Here is a 16,668-nt window from a genome sequence, read left to right as displayed (position 1 = left end):
GAAAGTCGAGCAAAACGGGCGCGCTTTGGAGCGTGAGTATGCTCTTATCGATCGTGGGTTCGTTGCCTTACGTATAAATTTCATATTATCTTATTTTACTTGTAATGTGTGCGTTGAGATGTGTGCGTGGTTTGAGATAGACCGAATAAAGATGCTGTCCAAACCGTACTGGTTCAGGAAACGTAATTTTGCGTCAGCGAAATTATTGGACACCACGATTTCAATAAATTAAGCATTTGCCATTTTTGTGTGTGTGTGTATGTGTGAAATACAAACGACGAAATTGCGGAATGGATATTTTTGCGAAGCCAAGCGTTTTACGCATCTCTTGCAATCGCCACGAATTCTCCAATCATGTCGTTATTACAGTGGGCACGCAACGCGAGCTGCGAGCGATGTTCACATATCGCCGGACGATAGGAACATGATCGGTGTGCGTTTATATGATCCTCACGTTACACGACCCTTACTACTCAGCTCTCCAAATGTATCAAATGTTGTAACATACGCAGATTGAAACGCGGTGCCGTCGGGACAAAATATTTTTCATTATCGGGTTCTTCGTTGTCGTACTTAAAGTAGTTTTTCATCGTCAATTTTACGAGAATTAGGTCAACATCGCCCTTTATTTTCATTATGAGCAATATTCGTATATTCCAAGAAAAATTCGTACAGCATCTGTGTTACTCTCCCATCACTTTAATTTTGAGAAAGAATAGTTTTTATTGAAATATATTGTCGCTTGTTATATCTGCAAAAGGACAGAAATTTGAAAATATACAAATTACATAAAATAAAAATTTATACACGTATGGACAATATGTTTAATATTTATTAAAATCCATATGTTTAAGTTTAATATTTACAAAAACTTACATGTAGATAATCGAAGATGTTTGAATTTTTGTATAAATAATTACTAGATACTTTTTGAAGTTTTATACATGTTTCAAAGGTATATCTCGTTAAAGTAAATCGAGTAACATTGATTTGGTCTATTGCAACTAGTGCAATTGATCTTTTCGTCGTTGGTCCGAAATTGTATGATGGATAAATTGATCATTTCAAGTTCCAAAAATTGACTTACCTTTCTGGTAAAGGGCATTCCAGAATTCTGCAGAAAGCCAGGCCGACTGCCACGATTAATATTACAAATAAAACCGCGTACGCTACGCACAGATGAACTAAAGAAAAAATATAGAGCGTCTTGTGACACCACCTATTGGGCGCGTACAACGAAAGTTCGTATTCTGGCCACATTATATGCAGTATCCAGTAATGTCCTAAAACAAAAAGAGAAAAAACAATGAACTTATAGGAATTAATTATTCGATTTAAAGTCTATAAGCGAGGAGAGGAGGAGCGTCGCATAGAATGTCGGGGGATCGATGTTATCAAGTTAGAATGTTATCAAGCTATCAAATTATTTAATTCATGTTATCAAATTATTCAGTTTGCCATACCGAAGGATTTTGTCGAAACATACATAGAAAAATTTTCCTCGTATCCGTTTGTTCACTCGATTTCACCTCGAAAATTGTTCTTGTATTAGGCCTAAAAATTTTCAAAGTAATAACGTTCTACGTTACGTACATGTTAAGCAGCCTACAATCTCGTCCTGCATTCCGACCAACGAACTGTCGCGTTTTGCCGTACGAATTGGTGCGCCGCACGAAATACATACATATATAAATATTGCACGACGGCGCTTAGTCACGAACAGTTCAATCGTCATGAACCGTGAATTTTTTGTAATCACGAAATTTTTTCTCGCACACGGATTTACATGCGCATGCTTTCAACGCTCTTTGCCATTTCACGTGAATCTGTATTAGGCATTATTTTTAAGAAAATCTCAAGTATAAAAGTAAAATGGAAAAATATAATCAATCCATAAATTTAATATATCATACACGTAGCATAATATTTTATAATATATATCGACAATTTATTTAAAAAAAAAATAAAGATAACTGTATATGTTGATTAATAACGGCACTATTAAAGCGCACTTTTGCGATATTTTAATATTAGTCCAGCAGCCACCGCCTGTTTTTTTCAGTGATTAATAACAGGCTAAATCTTCGTGAGTAGGTTCGGTTCGACAAGACGCCCAAGTCTTCCCTGTGAAAATTCTCGATAGAGGTAGCTAATGAAGTGCACAGGTGTAAAACATGTCAATTTGGTGGGGTGTCGAAATTGTCTAACTAACAGTAAGTTTTTTATTGAAATGTTAAGATAATTGAATAATAAACTCGGAAAAAAATTGTCCTACAAAATGAATGGTTTGACTGGAGCGTCCTCCGCTCCGAATATGTCCAAATAACGAGATCATAAAAATTATTAATAACCAGCTGATTTTTTGTATGCAGCTTAGTAAATATTTGTATAATGAAATGGCCACATAGTCCTACAAATTTGGTGGTACGTTTTCTCAGTCCTACGCTTGGAAGTTGTCGAATCCACGGTAACACTTTTTTCATTAATAACCGTAGGACAAAAAAAACATATGTTAAGTTAGTGCATTCTTTGCATAAATCAAACAGTGTCCTACCAAAAAATAGGTATGTATCGCTAGTCCTACAAGAATATTGAAAATAACATAATTTTGTAGTTGTAGTTTATGTAATTTGGGACACATGTATTCGTAAGCAAAATCATACTTTTTTTAAATATAATATAATTATAATATAAGATATATATTTATTATTATAATATAATATAATAATAATATATATAATAATATATATATATATATATATATATATATATATATATATATATATATAATATAATATAATATAATATATCTTATATTATATTATTATAATATAATATAATATTATAATATAATATTATATTATAATATAATTATAATTATAATATTATTATATTATTATATATTATTATTATGCGAAACTTTGGGTTTTCACGAAGTAAATTGCACAAAAAGCAGTCCATATTTACTCATTAAGGTTATAAGTTTTTAAACAACGCTCCGACGGAAATACTTCACAGCAGCGCTCTAAGCGTTCCCCATCTCAATCAATTATGCTCATATCATTGACTTCATTAAAAAAATATTTAAAAAATGAGCAATTGATAATAATATTAGTTAATAATATTCAACCTCTTTAATAATTTAAGATAATCAATTATTCCATTAATATTAGTGATTCTTATTCGTTATGTTAAAAAAAATATTGCCATAAACGCATTTACAACCTTATCGGTGGAAAATGGTACATGCTTATCAGGGCCGCTTGACATATACTAAAGTTTTACAGAGTACAGAATTGTGTTTGGGCTTTTTTTTAATGTGTAACGACAACGTGATTTACTCGGGATTATTTATGCATTTAACTGTATATCAAAATATACAGTTAAATTTGTGAACAAGATATATCTATTCCTGGAAATACATACCACTTTTGTGTAGGACAGTGGTAAAATTGTGTTTCTACACTTTATTCCCGATAGGAAAAAAATTATAACTAGGTTGTTATTAATGAAAAAAGTGTTACCGTGGAATCGACAACTTCCAAGCGTAGGACTGGGAAAACGTACCACCAAATTTGTAGGACTATGTGGCCAATTCATTATACAAATATTTACTAAGCTGCATACAAAAAATCAGCTGGTTATTAATAATTTTTATGATCTCGTTATTTGGACATATTCGGAGCGGAGGACGCTCCAGTCAAACCATCCATTTTGTAGGACAATTGATTTTCCGAGTTTATTATCCAATTATCTTAACATTTCAATAAAAAACTTACTGTTAGTCAGACAATTTCGACACTCCACCAAATTGACATGTTTTACACCTGTGCACTTCATTAGCTACCTCTATCGAGAATTTTCACAGGGAAGACTTGGGCGTCTTGTCGAACCGAACCTACTCACGAAGATTTAGCCTGTTATTAATCACTGAAAAAAACAGGCGGTGGCTGCTGGACTATATTTGATCCATTTATCGCTAAAGATAGGACACGCCGTTAAAACCGTCTATTTTGCAACGTGCAAATATAAGCAAAGCCAACAGCAACTTGACCGATATTTTCGTCAACATAAAACTTCATAAGAATAACATGGAACGGAAAGTTCCATGCGCAATTAAGACCAATATGCAAGAGAGTTAAATATAATACACGCTGCAATTTATGGAACAATATAATATAATAATATCGCGACGGAATTATTTTTTATAGCTATAACACTACGTCATTTAAAACTTTTCAAAATCTCTATTCAGGCCTGCCATACAAGAGATTTCTATTAGGAACCTAAATTTTACCTTAGAGAATTTTATTTTAAAAATATAAAATATAGTGCAATAAAATTAAATTATAAAGTACAACAAAATGTGAATAACTAATGAAATAAAAACAGAAAAACAGTGGAAAACAAAGAGATAAGTAGAGAATAAAAATTATATAATTAGTTATCAAAAAAATGTTAAGGAGAATAGGAACTATTTATTTTATTATTTTAAAAATAATAGGAATTATTCATTTTTATCATTATTTATCTGCAATTTGCTCTATCTTGTACGTAACGATTATCTTCTAATATTTAATTACGTTTGCATAAAGTTATTATAAAGCCGAATATAATGAAACATGTATTTTCGTAATCCGACTCACGCATATACTCGTCGAGTAAATCCTCTGTGGCTTTAACGCTCCGAAAGTTCTGGCGGTGCGAAATATAACACGTCGTGTACAATTTTAGATGAAATTTCTTGCTTACCTAACACGAACCACGCGACCAGGAAGCATGATAAAGCTATGGAGAGTAATTTCATAGGCGAGACGTGTGGTCTGACGGCGGGAACGGACAAGACTTCCGGCCTCCGGGAGCGTAACTGCGAATACAACGCCCAGAACATACGCACAGCGCCCAAAACTCCCCCGATCAGCATGTACACGGGAATATACGGTTCTTTAGGGCAATCCTTAATGAACTGCACACCTGCAAAAATAAATTCAAACATTGATTGTTAACATGTTTGCCGTTTGTTGCAACACAAAGGGCGAATTTAGAACGAAACAAACAAATGCGAACTAAACACAAAACTATGCTAATTCTATTCATTCGTGTTCGGTCTGAATCTGGCTTCAAAAAGTCTGCTGTGCACGTCGAAAATTAATACGCAATATATTCTTTTATATTTCTTTTGAATATAAAATGTAAAATTACACAGTAAAAAATTTAATGTCCCAGAAAGTCCACTCTAAATTTTGTGTTAAAATAACTCATACATTGTGTTATTTTTTACATTTAGAAATGTTGTTTTAGTCGATATAACCTTTCCAATTTTGTGTTAAAATAACACAATGCATGAGTTATTTTAACACAAAATTTAGAGTGGACTTTCTGGGACATTAAATTTTTTACAGTGTATCTTTAGTTAAACATATAAGACATATACGGAATAATTTTGATGTCACGTTGCATGGCATCGTATAATAAGTGCAATTTGCAGTAAACTCGATAATTGATTATATGACTTCTGCCTCCGTCGTTTTCTCGCTGCAACTTGCTTCATTAGTAGACGTTTTATGGCGCCGTCGATAGTTTGAGTAATAACCAGAAATAATACGGGATATAGTAATTCATCTAGAGCTTATTGTCCTTCCTCGTCAAAAAAAAAGAGAGAGAGAGAGAGAGAGAGAGGCGCTCCTTAACCGATATTCTTGTCCATCAATTAAGATCTAACGTATATCTGGCGCGCATCATTATTATACGCTTTTTGCAACGCCAGCGAGGAATAATTTAGCATTAATTGCTTGTTGCCTGACGTCCATTCTGTGTATCACGTTCTGGTTCGACGCTCGACTCAGGATAACATGTGCATACCTCATATTCTCCGCAGCGATACTAGAGTAATGGGTATCTCGTTATTATGCGCATTTTCTGTGTATGTATAAACTATTTTCTGCTACAGCACAATCCCCGACGGTTTTTTTTTTTAAGAATTTATTTCGTGACATTCGCTGCGATGAGAAATCAATACCGTCGTCGTAAATACTTCGATAATTGCAAAGGTATTGTAATATTTATAAAAAATTAAATAATTCCAAGGAAACATTATTCTAAATTTCTTATCTTTATTATCTTTGCTTTGCAACACTGTAATGAGTGAATCTCGTGAGCTCGAAATAATTAGATAAACTTTCTCGGAAAGCCGGAAATCGTGAGATATACTGATCACTTCTTATATTCTTTCTACTGAGAAGATTTCTTCATCGCGCATTTTGATGAAGAAATCTTCTCAGTAGCGTTCTAATTCTAATTGAGAATTCAATATGCTTCGCATTGCTCGAATTAGCTCTTTAAGTGCTCAACTTTAAGTGCCTCATTAAATTTTCACAGCACAGTTCCCAATCTATGACATTAATTCCATTTTCGTATCGTGATTTACGAAAGTTTTAAGTCGTATTTGGAATCGACGATCTGCGGTCACTTTCGCAGCTTACCTATGCCATTATTATCGATTGCACGTTCTTACTAGGTGGATTTTGCCGGGAGGTGAATGCACCAGGTTTACAATAAATCAGGTTGAACGTCCGTGCTCCCTACTGCGCGAGTAACCTGCTCGAGAAATTAAGTATGCTTGCATGCTGCAAGCTCAACACGCTAGCGATTCACGTGTCGTAATCCCGGTAGCATTAATTAGCTCAGAAATTATGTCGTACATTTCGTGGAATTTCAACTGAATTGGCCGGAAGGGGAAATGCGTATAGGTGCTGCATTTCTGATAGAAACTTATTAAGAAATTTATTATTGCATTAAAATTTAGTTATATTAAAACTATATGTAAATATTGCAAAATCACACGTGAATACCATTAGGAATACCATTAGGAACAGACTGGGAAATTTGATTTCGTAAAATGTAAAAAGATTTGTTGGGAGAAGTAAGATTTTATTTACTTTGCCTTGCCGCAAATCTCTTTTCCTACCGCCGTGAACATTGATCAAATATTTACATTTCGCTGGTTGAAACTTCATGAGGGAAGAAAACAATGCACCATTTGCATCTTGAATCTTTAGGTGGTCTATAATTTGCATTAAATTTCAAGATAGAATTCTATTTATAATTTTGTATGCCGCATATTTTAATATATATTTTATGTATATATATTATATCTCATTTTTTAATATAGTAGGCTTTATTTTGAATTTTACACCGCGAGCAAATTATAGGAAAAAGGATATCTCTCATATTTACCTGAATAATAAATTATTATTTCTGAGTTTATCTCGAAGTTTAATTGCATTTCTTTTCTAAAAATATAATGAAAAATATAATTATGTTGTTCTAATATATCATTATATGTTAGATATATAAAAGAATATACATCAAGTGCAATACCTAATAGCTCCACAAAATTATATTATTGCAAGCAATATGATTACGTGATAGATTGCGAACTTTAAAAATTGTCTGCTAATAAATCTTCCCCACACTGGAGAGAAATTTCGCCAGTTTATTCGTAAAAAATTTCAAATGTAAATTTATATTATTAACGATAGTGCGAAATATACATACTTCTGCCAGGACGCTGATAAAAGAACCTTATCCGCTATCCTGATTGACGCGTCTTTCACGTGAAATACTCCGGGGAATTATCTCTCGCTATCAGGTTCCGTATTTTTAACTCAAGTTGAACTTGGAGATTAGTGTTGAAGAGAGAAAAGTGACTAAACACAGCGCGATACTGATGGGTACTACGTTGAAAATTTTCTTTGATATCTGCAAAATTATCTCCGCCGGGCTATGCGTAAAGCTATTCCCTTAAGAGAGGTTAAAGAGGCAATAAAAGAGTTTTAACTTTCGCGAGAGATATGTAATGGAGAAAAATTTACATCAGAAAAAGCTACAAGATTTTACGTAGTTTAGCGAAACACAAAGAAAGTTTAAGAGAACATCTTGTTCAATCACTCGTTCTACATCATTCTTTTAAGTATCAACCGAATATCTTTTTACTGGCACATATTCGTATAATAATCATTAAAAGCAATATCGAGAAAGTATTACATATTGAAAACAAGTAAGATAAAAAAAATGTTAAGTAATATCTACTAAAAAAAAATAACGCTGGCAATTCTTGAATTTAAAAAGCGCCATAAATCAAAGAGGGATAGACTGTATAGTTTTCCTCTCTAGGTCTCACGAGACCCTGCCGTTATAGTTGTTATGGATATACTGCCAGAGAGAGGTATCGATCGGCTTTTTGTTTCAAAGTGTAAAACGGATTGAACTAACTTCGGTGAGGTCATTTTCAACCCACTTATCCAGCTGATAGTCATTATGTAATATTCATCATGCTATCTGAACATACTTTCTCGTGATTAAGTTATCCATACATGGTCGATTACCGGTCGAAGACCTCTCTCGATTCGCGCAACCGAGATTAATCGAAACCATTTCGTTTCTATCCGCATCTGCCCGTGTCTCTTTACTCACCGAAGATGAACATCAAAATAGGCACAGTGGACAAACAGGTCAGACATATGGTGAACGTCATCGTCTTGCTGATAACTCTCAAAGCGCGAAAGACGAAGTCACAGATGCCGTTCGCCTCGAGGTGGGCGTCTTTCAATTGAAACACGACTGAGCCATAGGTCGCCACACCGAGATTCGCAGCCTCCACATCACCCTTTTCAGGTGCCTTCGCGCCGCTGGCGCAAAGCCGGCGCGATTCATCGCCTGAAAGCTGAAAGCACACGCGACCAGCTCAAATCAGATTTTCTCCCGTACTTAATGTAATATAATTTTGTGCCGGCAAGTACATTCATTCTGATTAATAGCATATACGTAACATTAGACTTTATTATGGAAAAGATTTCACAAAGCTATAAAGCTATAAAAGACACATTCTAACTTTTAATTTATTTTAACTCCCTTCCTTCCCCCCCTCTCTCTCTCTCTGTTTCTTTCTTTGCATTTTTTACTTATTGTAATTATATTTCAGTAAAACATTAGTTTAATTTTGTTTTATTTTATCTTAATTACCTTATGTCGGTCTACGTTGCCGTGCACCATTTCCTATTTCTGTATTTCGCTGATTATAAAATAATCCAATTAGCGATGAAATAAGTACAGTTTTTCCCGGCTTTCAGTAGGAACCCGTATTAACTAACACGTTCGCAATTCAGAAATAAAAATTAACGGCGGTCCGAATTTTAAAAACGGTGTATTCAACGATTTTACAAAAAATTCTTTTGAGTAGATTACTTTTTTTCTTAATGAATAAAAATTCAATGCACCGTGCGAAAGGTTTTACGTAGCAATTTAATCACTAGCAAATGAAAGTCGATACTTTTTACATTCTATGGAGAAACCCGACTCTACGGTACGCTTTAATTATTGGTTATTTCGGCACTTTTTATCCAGCTGTGCTTCTTCGCAACGCCGCCGCCGCGTAGATTTGGCGTCAGACTCGAGATCAATTTACATTCCGTTCACTTTCCACACAACGTAGATCCAATAAGCGGTCCTGAAAAGCATGAGCACTGCTTCGCAGATACGATCTCCTCTCTCTCATTGACTGTCGTCGATTCTCGTTTTACGCGCCCGCGCGTTCTACGGAATAAGATTCTTCGAGAAATCCTCGGGTAGCGCGTACACGTCTCGGGTACGTTTTTCGCGCGGATATAACCGCGGAAATAAGCCGCGGATGTGATCTGTGCGACAAAAATTCAAGCTGTCACGAGCAAAGTGTGCGCGGCATTCTTCGTGCAGCTTCACACTATAATTTTCGTAGGAAATAATAGCATGCGCTTATAATAATTGCTTTAACAATTTGCAAAATGCTTTAATTTCATCGTATGGATTTGTTCCGTCATCCGTCATTAAAGTTGCGAAGTCAAGATGCATCTCAGTCAGGTTTTATTTCTCAAAGAAATCTCGAAAAAAAATTGTCTTTGAATTTTTCTAAGAAAAGTATGAAGGAGAACTTAAAATATTGATCAAAGTTTTGAAACATATATCCTATATATATGCTTCACTTTTTATTCTCCTTTTCCCTTTATCAGTTGATCTTCTTTATCTTTTGCATAACTTTTCTGCTTTGTTTGTTAAGCGTGATTAAACATATTTATCTTCGCAGAAAGCTCATTAGAGTTTTCCATCAAAAGGCAATGAGCATGCCACCAGGGATACGGGCGTGGAGGATCTCGCGGTGAAGCTTGTATCGTCATTCACTCGACCTCGCCTCGCGTGCATTGCAGCAACATATCGTGCCATGCTGCGTCTGCACCAGAAAACCAGTCCGAAGTGCAATTTTAGATCGTTTAAGCTTCTTTTTTAGAGGAAAACTTTCCGTTGATAGGTGCAATATACGGAGGAAATACTTTCTATAGTTCGTGTAATTTAACAAAAAGATAAATGACCAATCTTGGAAAATAAGCGGTATTATCATCACAATCTCTTCGTTATACAAGTATGATTAATATAACATTCTTTCCGGTTAAATAAGATAGACTATTTTCAGGGCGGGTGGTCGTCTGTCTTTTATCATGCTTACTATACGAGCAGATTTCTGGCTCATTTCACTTAAAATTGTAAAAAGTCTTACGAAGTCGACGGGATGTCCCTGGAGTAATAAGGAAAATTACTTGGAAGCATAAGCGACGAAAAAAAAGACGGGAAATAACGCTTTCGCAAGACTGCACTTGACCGGTTTTGTCTCGATAAAAATGCGTTTGGCAAAGATCAACTTTTAGAACGAAATTCCCGCGAGAATCCGAGCCTTAATACATTTGAATCCAAAATCTTTCTGCATTTAGATAATTATGCGAATCTGTAGTCCGTATCGTAGTTTAAAGAAAGTCTACCCAATAATTTCTGCATCGCCGTACTCACGAAATATTAATAAAATAAAATTAATTAATAATTTGCTTTATATTGTGAAAAGGCATAATATATATGTATGTTTAGGGCAAATATGCATATTCAATATAAAGTTTAATATGCATGTACTGTTATTAAAATTTATGCAAATATTTAGATTTTACAAAAAGGAACATAAAATTTTGAAATTTATATTATTATACAATGTAAAATTTTATGATAATAGGTATTATTTATTAATTGCCATTAATTGCTCTCGCTCTGTGAAAAGTTTAAAATCAGTTACATCAAACTCGCGTGAACTCATTATTCTCAATATCTAAAACAATATTTTGGTCGCAGAAATGATTGTGTAAAAGAAAAAAAGTATTATGCACTTGTACCAAACCAGTCTGCGTTCGGAAAAAGTTCCACTTTCTTTTTCCTCTTTGCACAACTCGTGGTTTACGGAAGTTGCCTTGTTAGCGCACTTCCGACGAATAAAAAGAATGCTCTCGTGCTTTCTGCCTGCAACTGCTTCAGTTCATCGTAATTACTGCAACGGATGATAAATGACAAATTGCAACCTCGAGTTGCCCGCGGTATATATCTGTTGAGTCATAAAGATGGAGAGCGTCCCAGTCGCCCGTTTCCGTCGCTCGGACGAGAAATTCCGGAACACTCGTAACACAACTAGGGCGTGCACTGTAACGGCATGGTCGAGAAAGAAATTCCTTGAACGTTGCAAACCGGGATTGCACGACAAGAAAGAGTGAGTGAGAATGAGAGTGAGAGAGAGAGAGAGAGAGAGAGAGAGAGAGAGAATCAGTTACCTGCGAAACGGAGCTGCTGGCTCGCCTGGAATCGGCCCAAGCGTTCGTTCCATATCCCAGATTGACCTGTGCTCCACCACTTCCGCCTGATCTGACGCTTCCCGAGCTCACTTCTCTTTGACGATAAGGCGAGGAACTTCGGTTTCTCGTGCTCCCTGGACACAAGCGCAAATATTTGAATTTATTCGACTGCCTTTCGAAATTCCTGCACGAGAAAGAAGTATCTCGCGCACAATTCTTCGCGCGATATCCCGTGAATATTTATGAAGACACGGAACGCGAAACAGTTCGCGCGGGCGTAAAAATTGCAAAATAGAATCTCGTATTCTTCGAACTTGCTGACGTTTTGTTTGACAAAAGATACTTCTACTTTTTTCATCGATTTGCAATTTCTTTTTTACGACTGGGATGTATTCTCAAATTCTATACATACGAATTACAATTAATGTGCGTCAGATTGGCTAAATTTTTTATGAAAATTTTACATGAACTTAACTTGTATATGTGGGATATTTTCTAAATAGACTGTATATAAAGTTATAATATCCATTTATTTTTGCGTTTGAATTTTTGGGGATTATTTTATTCTAACTAGTTTCTAGTTTTTGACTCTCTTTGTTTTGCAATTAATGAACACTAGATAACTACGAACAATGGTAAACGGCGCGCCAATTAACAGTATTAGTGCGCAATTAAATTTGTATCCTCCATTTGCAGGAAATTCGCTCGTTGTGAAGAGACATCATGCACTGCAAACTCAGGCGATGAGATATCTTTGTCAACAAGCTTCTGCGTAATGCGCGCTGCTTCGCGCGATAAATCCGCGCTTTCAATTTACAGAATACGAATCCCATCTGCTGGGGAGATTTTGATTATTGCGACGCGTTTCTCGCCGCGAAATTTATCGACTTCGCTCGCCCGCCGGTAGTTCGGTAAACAGGTCAATCTTGTCGCTATCGATCTCCTGGCGATAATCATATGGGCGGTGGGCGCGAATTCGAGCGATAAAACCTTTAAGAAAGCGGTTTAATGCGTTGTTGTGTGACACGTGTCACATTATTACAATACTTACGAGATCAGAACAATTACAAAATTATAATGAATTATTCATTGTGTATTTGCATTTTTACTGTTTCAGATTATTCAAGGAGAAACTTACGCTTCGAGCAGTTTATCTGGCCGGCTAAGAACACGCACGCAATCCCTTTCGCATCGCAGTCGGGCAAAGTGGGTAAGTATGGGAATATGTCTCAGACGCATATTTCAATCTCGTGACCGGTGGTGGTTTAGTGTAGCTACTAACGTTAATAAGTATCGTGTGCACGCGCGAGAAAATCAGGCCAATTTGCGCCGACCGAAACGTAACTTTCCCGCGTGACGTTAATTATCGCTCGGGCAAATGTCTCTTACTTGCCTCGCGTTTGATTTTCTTGCCCTCGTGTTGGCGTCGCCCCGAGAATCGCGCGGCAATAAAAAAGCCGTCTTAGCGTGAGGAATTATTAAGTTTCTGTTTCTCGTGAGTTTTATCTTTATTCAGGAATATTAGTAGCGAATTATCACCGCGAGATATATATATATATACATATCTGCATGCGCATATATATATCTGAGATTGTGGTGAACCAATTTGCATAGGTCGACTTAGGAGGTTTAATACTATTATACAACACTACTATATGTGTGGGTTTTCCAACCGCCAATAGCAATTTAGCACACGATATGTTTAAGTCTAATAACTTGCCAGAACTGAACTTGCCAAAAATATGATTCGTGGTTTATTACGGCAATTAACATATCGAAAGCTGAATTTTTGTGAGGAGGAAACTGATAATTTACATGTTAAATCAAATCTAAATATTAGTGCAAAATTAAACTTATAGAAAATGCTTTTTATATTATTTAGTATATCTTATCTTGCTGCGCATTAATTTCGAATATATCATGCTATATTATACTTGTGACGCAATGGAAAGATCGATGGGAGAATTTGAAGGTACTTCGCGTTCGTCTGACCTGATTAAATCGCAATAAATTTAACCGAGCGACAATACGGAAAATTAAGAGGGAAGGATATCGACAAGGGGGTTGTTTCTTAATGAAAGCCTCGCACCGGAATCGACGTCGGATCGTTGTCGACTTGTCGATATTATTTTACATCTCTAGGCAGATCCGTTCCTTCTGTTCGTGCGTCATGATTACGTTACTCCGAAGCGCGAGTGTCTGTCGCATCCGCCGCAGGATTTCAGTGAGAAGTATCGGATGTGCGATACCGTGCGCAATCGACACGCACGAGAGTGTATCGCCTACCGACCAATTTCTGTCATTCGAGATATATTATGCGCGTCTGTCGCACTCAATACCCGGAACATGGGAGAAAACTAATCGGCCTCTCCAGAGACCTGACGTCGGGCGTACGGTAATGAGCGTCAAATTGCCATTACATTCCCCGAAGGAGAGAAGATACTTGCCTCGAGGTAGATGCTCAGCCTGTAAGTGGGGGATGTAAGGAAACGCTTGCGTGAAATCTCACTGATGAATATTTTATGATCCGTCCTTAAACCGTATATAAAACAGCTTCGCTTATAATTACTCGACAAGCAGAAAATAGATAAAAACATCGATTATTTTTAATATTTATTTTAATATGCGATACATAATAAAATTTACTTAATCCCCGAATAAGCTTATTATTCTTTTTAACAAATGTATTCGCATCCAGCAATTTCTCCAGTCAATAACTGAACGGGAAATTGTTTAATTCCGTCATGTATGATTGATATGTCGCGTATGTAGGCATATTATTGGCACAATCTGACCGCATTTGCGGCAAACGCGAACGTTTCCTTTGCACATCGCGTTGCGTTTCACCGCGACGCTATAATTTCGCGATTGAATTATATCTGTATTTTGGTATTCGGATGCAGAGCATTGCGGCTTGGATACACGATACATCCAAGGACTACATTTTCGCGGTAGTTTTTGTATCGAAGATTACGCAACATCGGCTACGATGCGCGAAGACAAGTCTGTGGTGAGTCCAATATCGTAACTCTCGATTATTTGTGTTGTGTGGAAAAAGCATAGTCCACAACTCGAAGCTTAGTAATTACTTTCACCGTGTAATAGCAATCCTAGCAATTATTATACTTGTTAAATTTAAAAAATAATATATTTTAAAAATGTTAGGACACAAAAAAGAGTATCTTGAAGGAGTTTCAAGAAACTGAATTGATGGGATATCAAACGGATTAAGAATATTTAGAAATTTTAAATTCTTACCCTGATCCGCGGAAGCTCTTCTAGGATCTTGCAAGCCCAGATTGCCCCTCGCCGCCCTTCTGTCTTGATGCCCTCCGAGACTACCTCTAGGACTTCTATTGATCCCGTCAGGCCCGATGCTTCCTCTGGGACTTCTGTTCTCGTCGTCGTTGATGGCTCCGAGAGAGCCTCTCGAGTGTCTGTCGGCGTCGTTCATACCAATGCTTCCGCGCGGCGATCGATTCGTCTGGTCGTGCAGTACGATCGAACCTCTCGGACTCCTGTTGCTCTCCGGCGGGCATATCGATCCGCGCGGGGACCGATTCGGGTCCGGCGCTATCGATCCTCTGGGCGATCTGTTGGGATCGGGCGCGATAGAGCCGCGGGGACTCTGGTTCAGACACTCCGAGGCTATCGAACCGCGTGGACTCCTGTCCACGACCTCCATGGGCGTGATACTCCCCCTGGGTATCCTATGCAGGTCTGGGCAGATCGAGCCACGTGGACTTCGGTCGAAGTCCAAGTTCGCCATGCTGCCTCGCGGACTTCTCGTCGAGTCCGGCACCAACGAGTGTCTGGGGCTACGATTAAGGGCCGCGATCGCGTTACCGTTCTCCGGCAAGAGGGATATTCTGGAGCCGCCGACCGCCATACTATTTCGTGGACTCCGATTATAGGCCACGTCCGGCACCAGAGAATTTCTCGGGCTGAGCGCCGAGTCCGGCACCAGGGAGTGACGCGGACTGTGAGAGACTTCCGGCGTCAGGCTATTCCGCGGCGACCGTACCATGTCGGGTACTAGACTATTGCGTGGGCTCCTATTCGGGTCCGGTATTAGGGAGCCCCGCGGGCTTCTGCAGTAATCGTCAGGTATCAGAGAGTTTCGTGGGCTGCGGCTCGCCTCGGGTGCCAGGGAATTGCGGCCGGTGCCATACTGTTCGGGATCCGGCAAGATCCTGCGACAGACTCCCTGAAATAGAACACCATAGATTCTAGAGCATTACCTCGTATAGCAGAAGAAGCAGGATTCTTAGAGCAAAAATTAATGTTCAAGCGTACATGTGAAGTTTTTGTAAAAGAGATCGCACTCTCTTGTCCCTTTCACGTAAAATATTTATCAAGAATGGTAATTAGTCACTTTAGTGAATTAACTCGTCAATTTTCTCTTTACAAATTGTTTAATTTCTATTTATTCAAGTTAACTGGTTTTTCTCATTTTACTTGGAAATGGTTGGAGATATGCGTATTAATATTGCACGCATTCATATCTCTGCAATGTATCTAGTTTAATTAACATAGGAATTAACGTAGGAATAAATTTACATTTGCATATGAAAGCTGCACGCTCGCGGAACATATTAAAACACTCGATTGAAGTGAACGTATTTTAATCATTTTAGCGATCGCTGTCCAAAGCCAACCGATAACTTTCGAAACGCATATGCCTATGCCGCGCCAATCATTCGCTAATGAATAACATGTGATGGCAATCCATTTGCCGTGAAAATTTCATGACCTCAAAATTTTGTGGATAAACTGATGTGTAACGTGCGTGACAAAAAGTTCGTATTTAGTTTCATCGATGGACGCGGTGCTCGAATCCCATATCGATCGAATACAATGTCAAACACCTGTACAGTCGGATATCCCTTGAGTAATTGAATATTCTGTATAACATTGCGTAGCCTGAAGGGAATAAAAAAAACATACACACACAAAAAAAAAAAAGAATGAA

General features: G+C 37.2%; 1 protein-coding gene across 4 annotated transcripts in view; it reads right to left on the bottom strand.

Annotated features, from left to right (window-relative positions):
• The window catches only part of LOC139817313 (uncharacterized), a 43,733-nt gene that overhangs the window by 11,466 nt on the left and 15,599 nt on the right, over positions 1-16,668 (bottom strand). For 2 of the 4 annotated variants that reach the window (XR_011733192.1, XM_071785291.1), the window contains exons 3-7: positions 14,955-15,903; positions 11,676-11,830; positions 8,476-8,725; positions 4,753-4,974; positions 1,088-1,283 (exon numbers count right to left, since the gene is read on the bottom strand). Coding sequence is in view for 2 of the 4 variants with exons in the window: in XM_071785291.1 (XP_071641392.1) it covers positions 1,088-1,283; positions 4,753-4,974; positions 8,476-8,725; positions 11,676-11,830; positions 14,955-15,903 (1,772 nt within the window). In the remaining 2 variants the exon portion in view is untranslated. Of the gene's footprint in view, positions 1-4; positions 752-1,087; positions 1,284-4,752; positions 4,975-7,557; positions 7,803-8,475; positions 8,726-11,675; positions 11,831-14,954; positions 15,904-16,668 lie in introns of those variants that run through there. The other 2 variants (XM_071785290.1, XR_011733193.1) reach the window with 2 other exon arrangements.

Source organism: Temnothorax longispinosus, chromosome 8 (genome assembly GCF_030848805.1).
Source record: "Temnothorax longispinosus isolate EJ_2023e chromosome 8, Tlon_JGU_v1, whole genome shotgun sequence".
Taxonomy (NCBI): Eukaryota; Metazoa; Arthropoda; class Insecta; order Hymenoptera; family Formicidae; genus Temnothorax; species Temnothorax longispinosus.
Note: the sequence above shows the minus strand (reverse complement) of the source record. Positions and strands in the feature narration are given on the sequence as shown.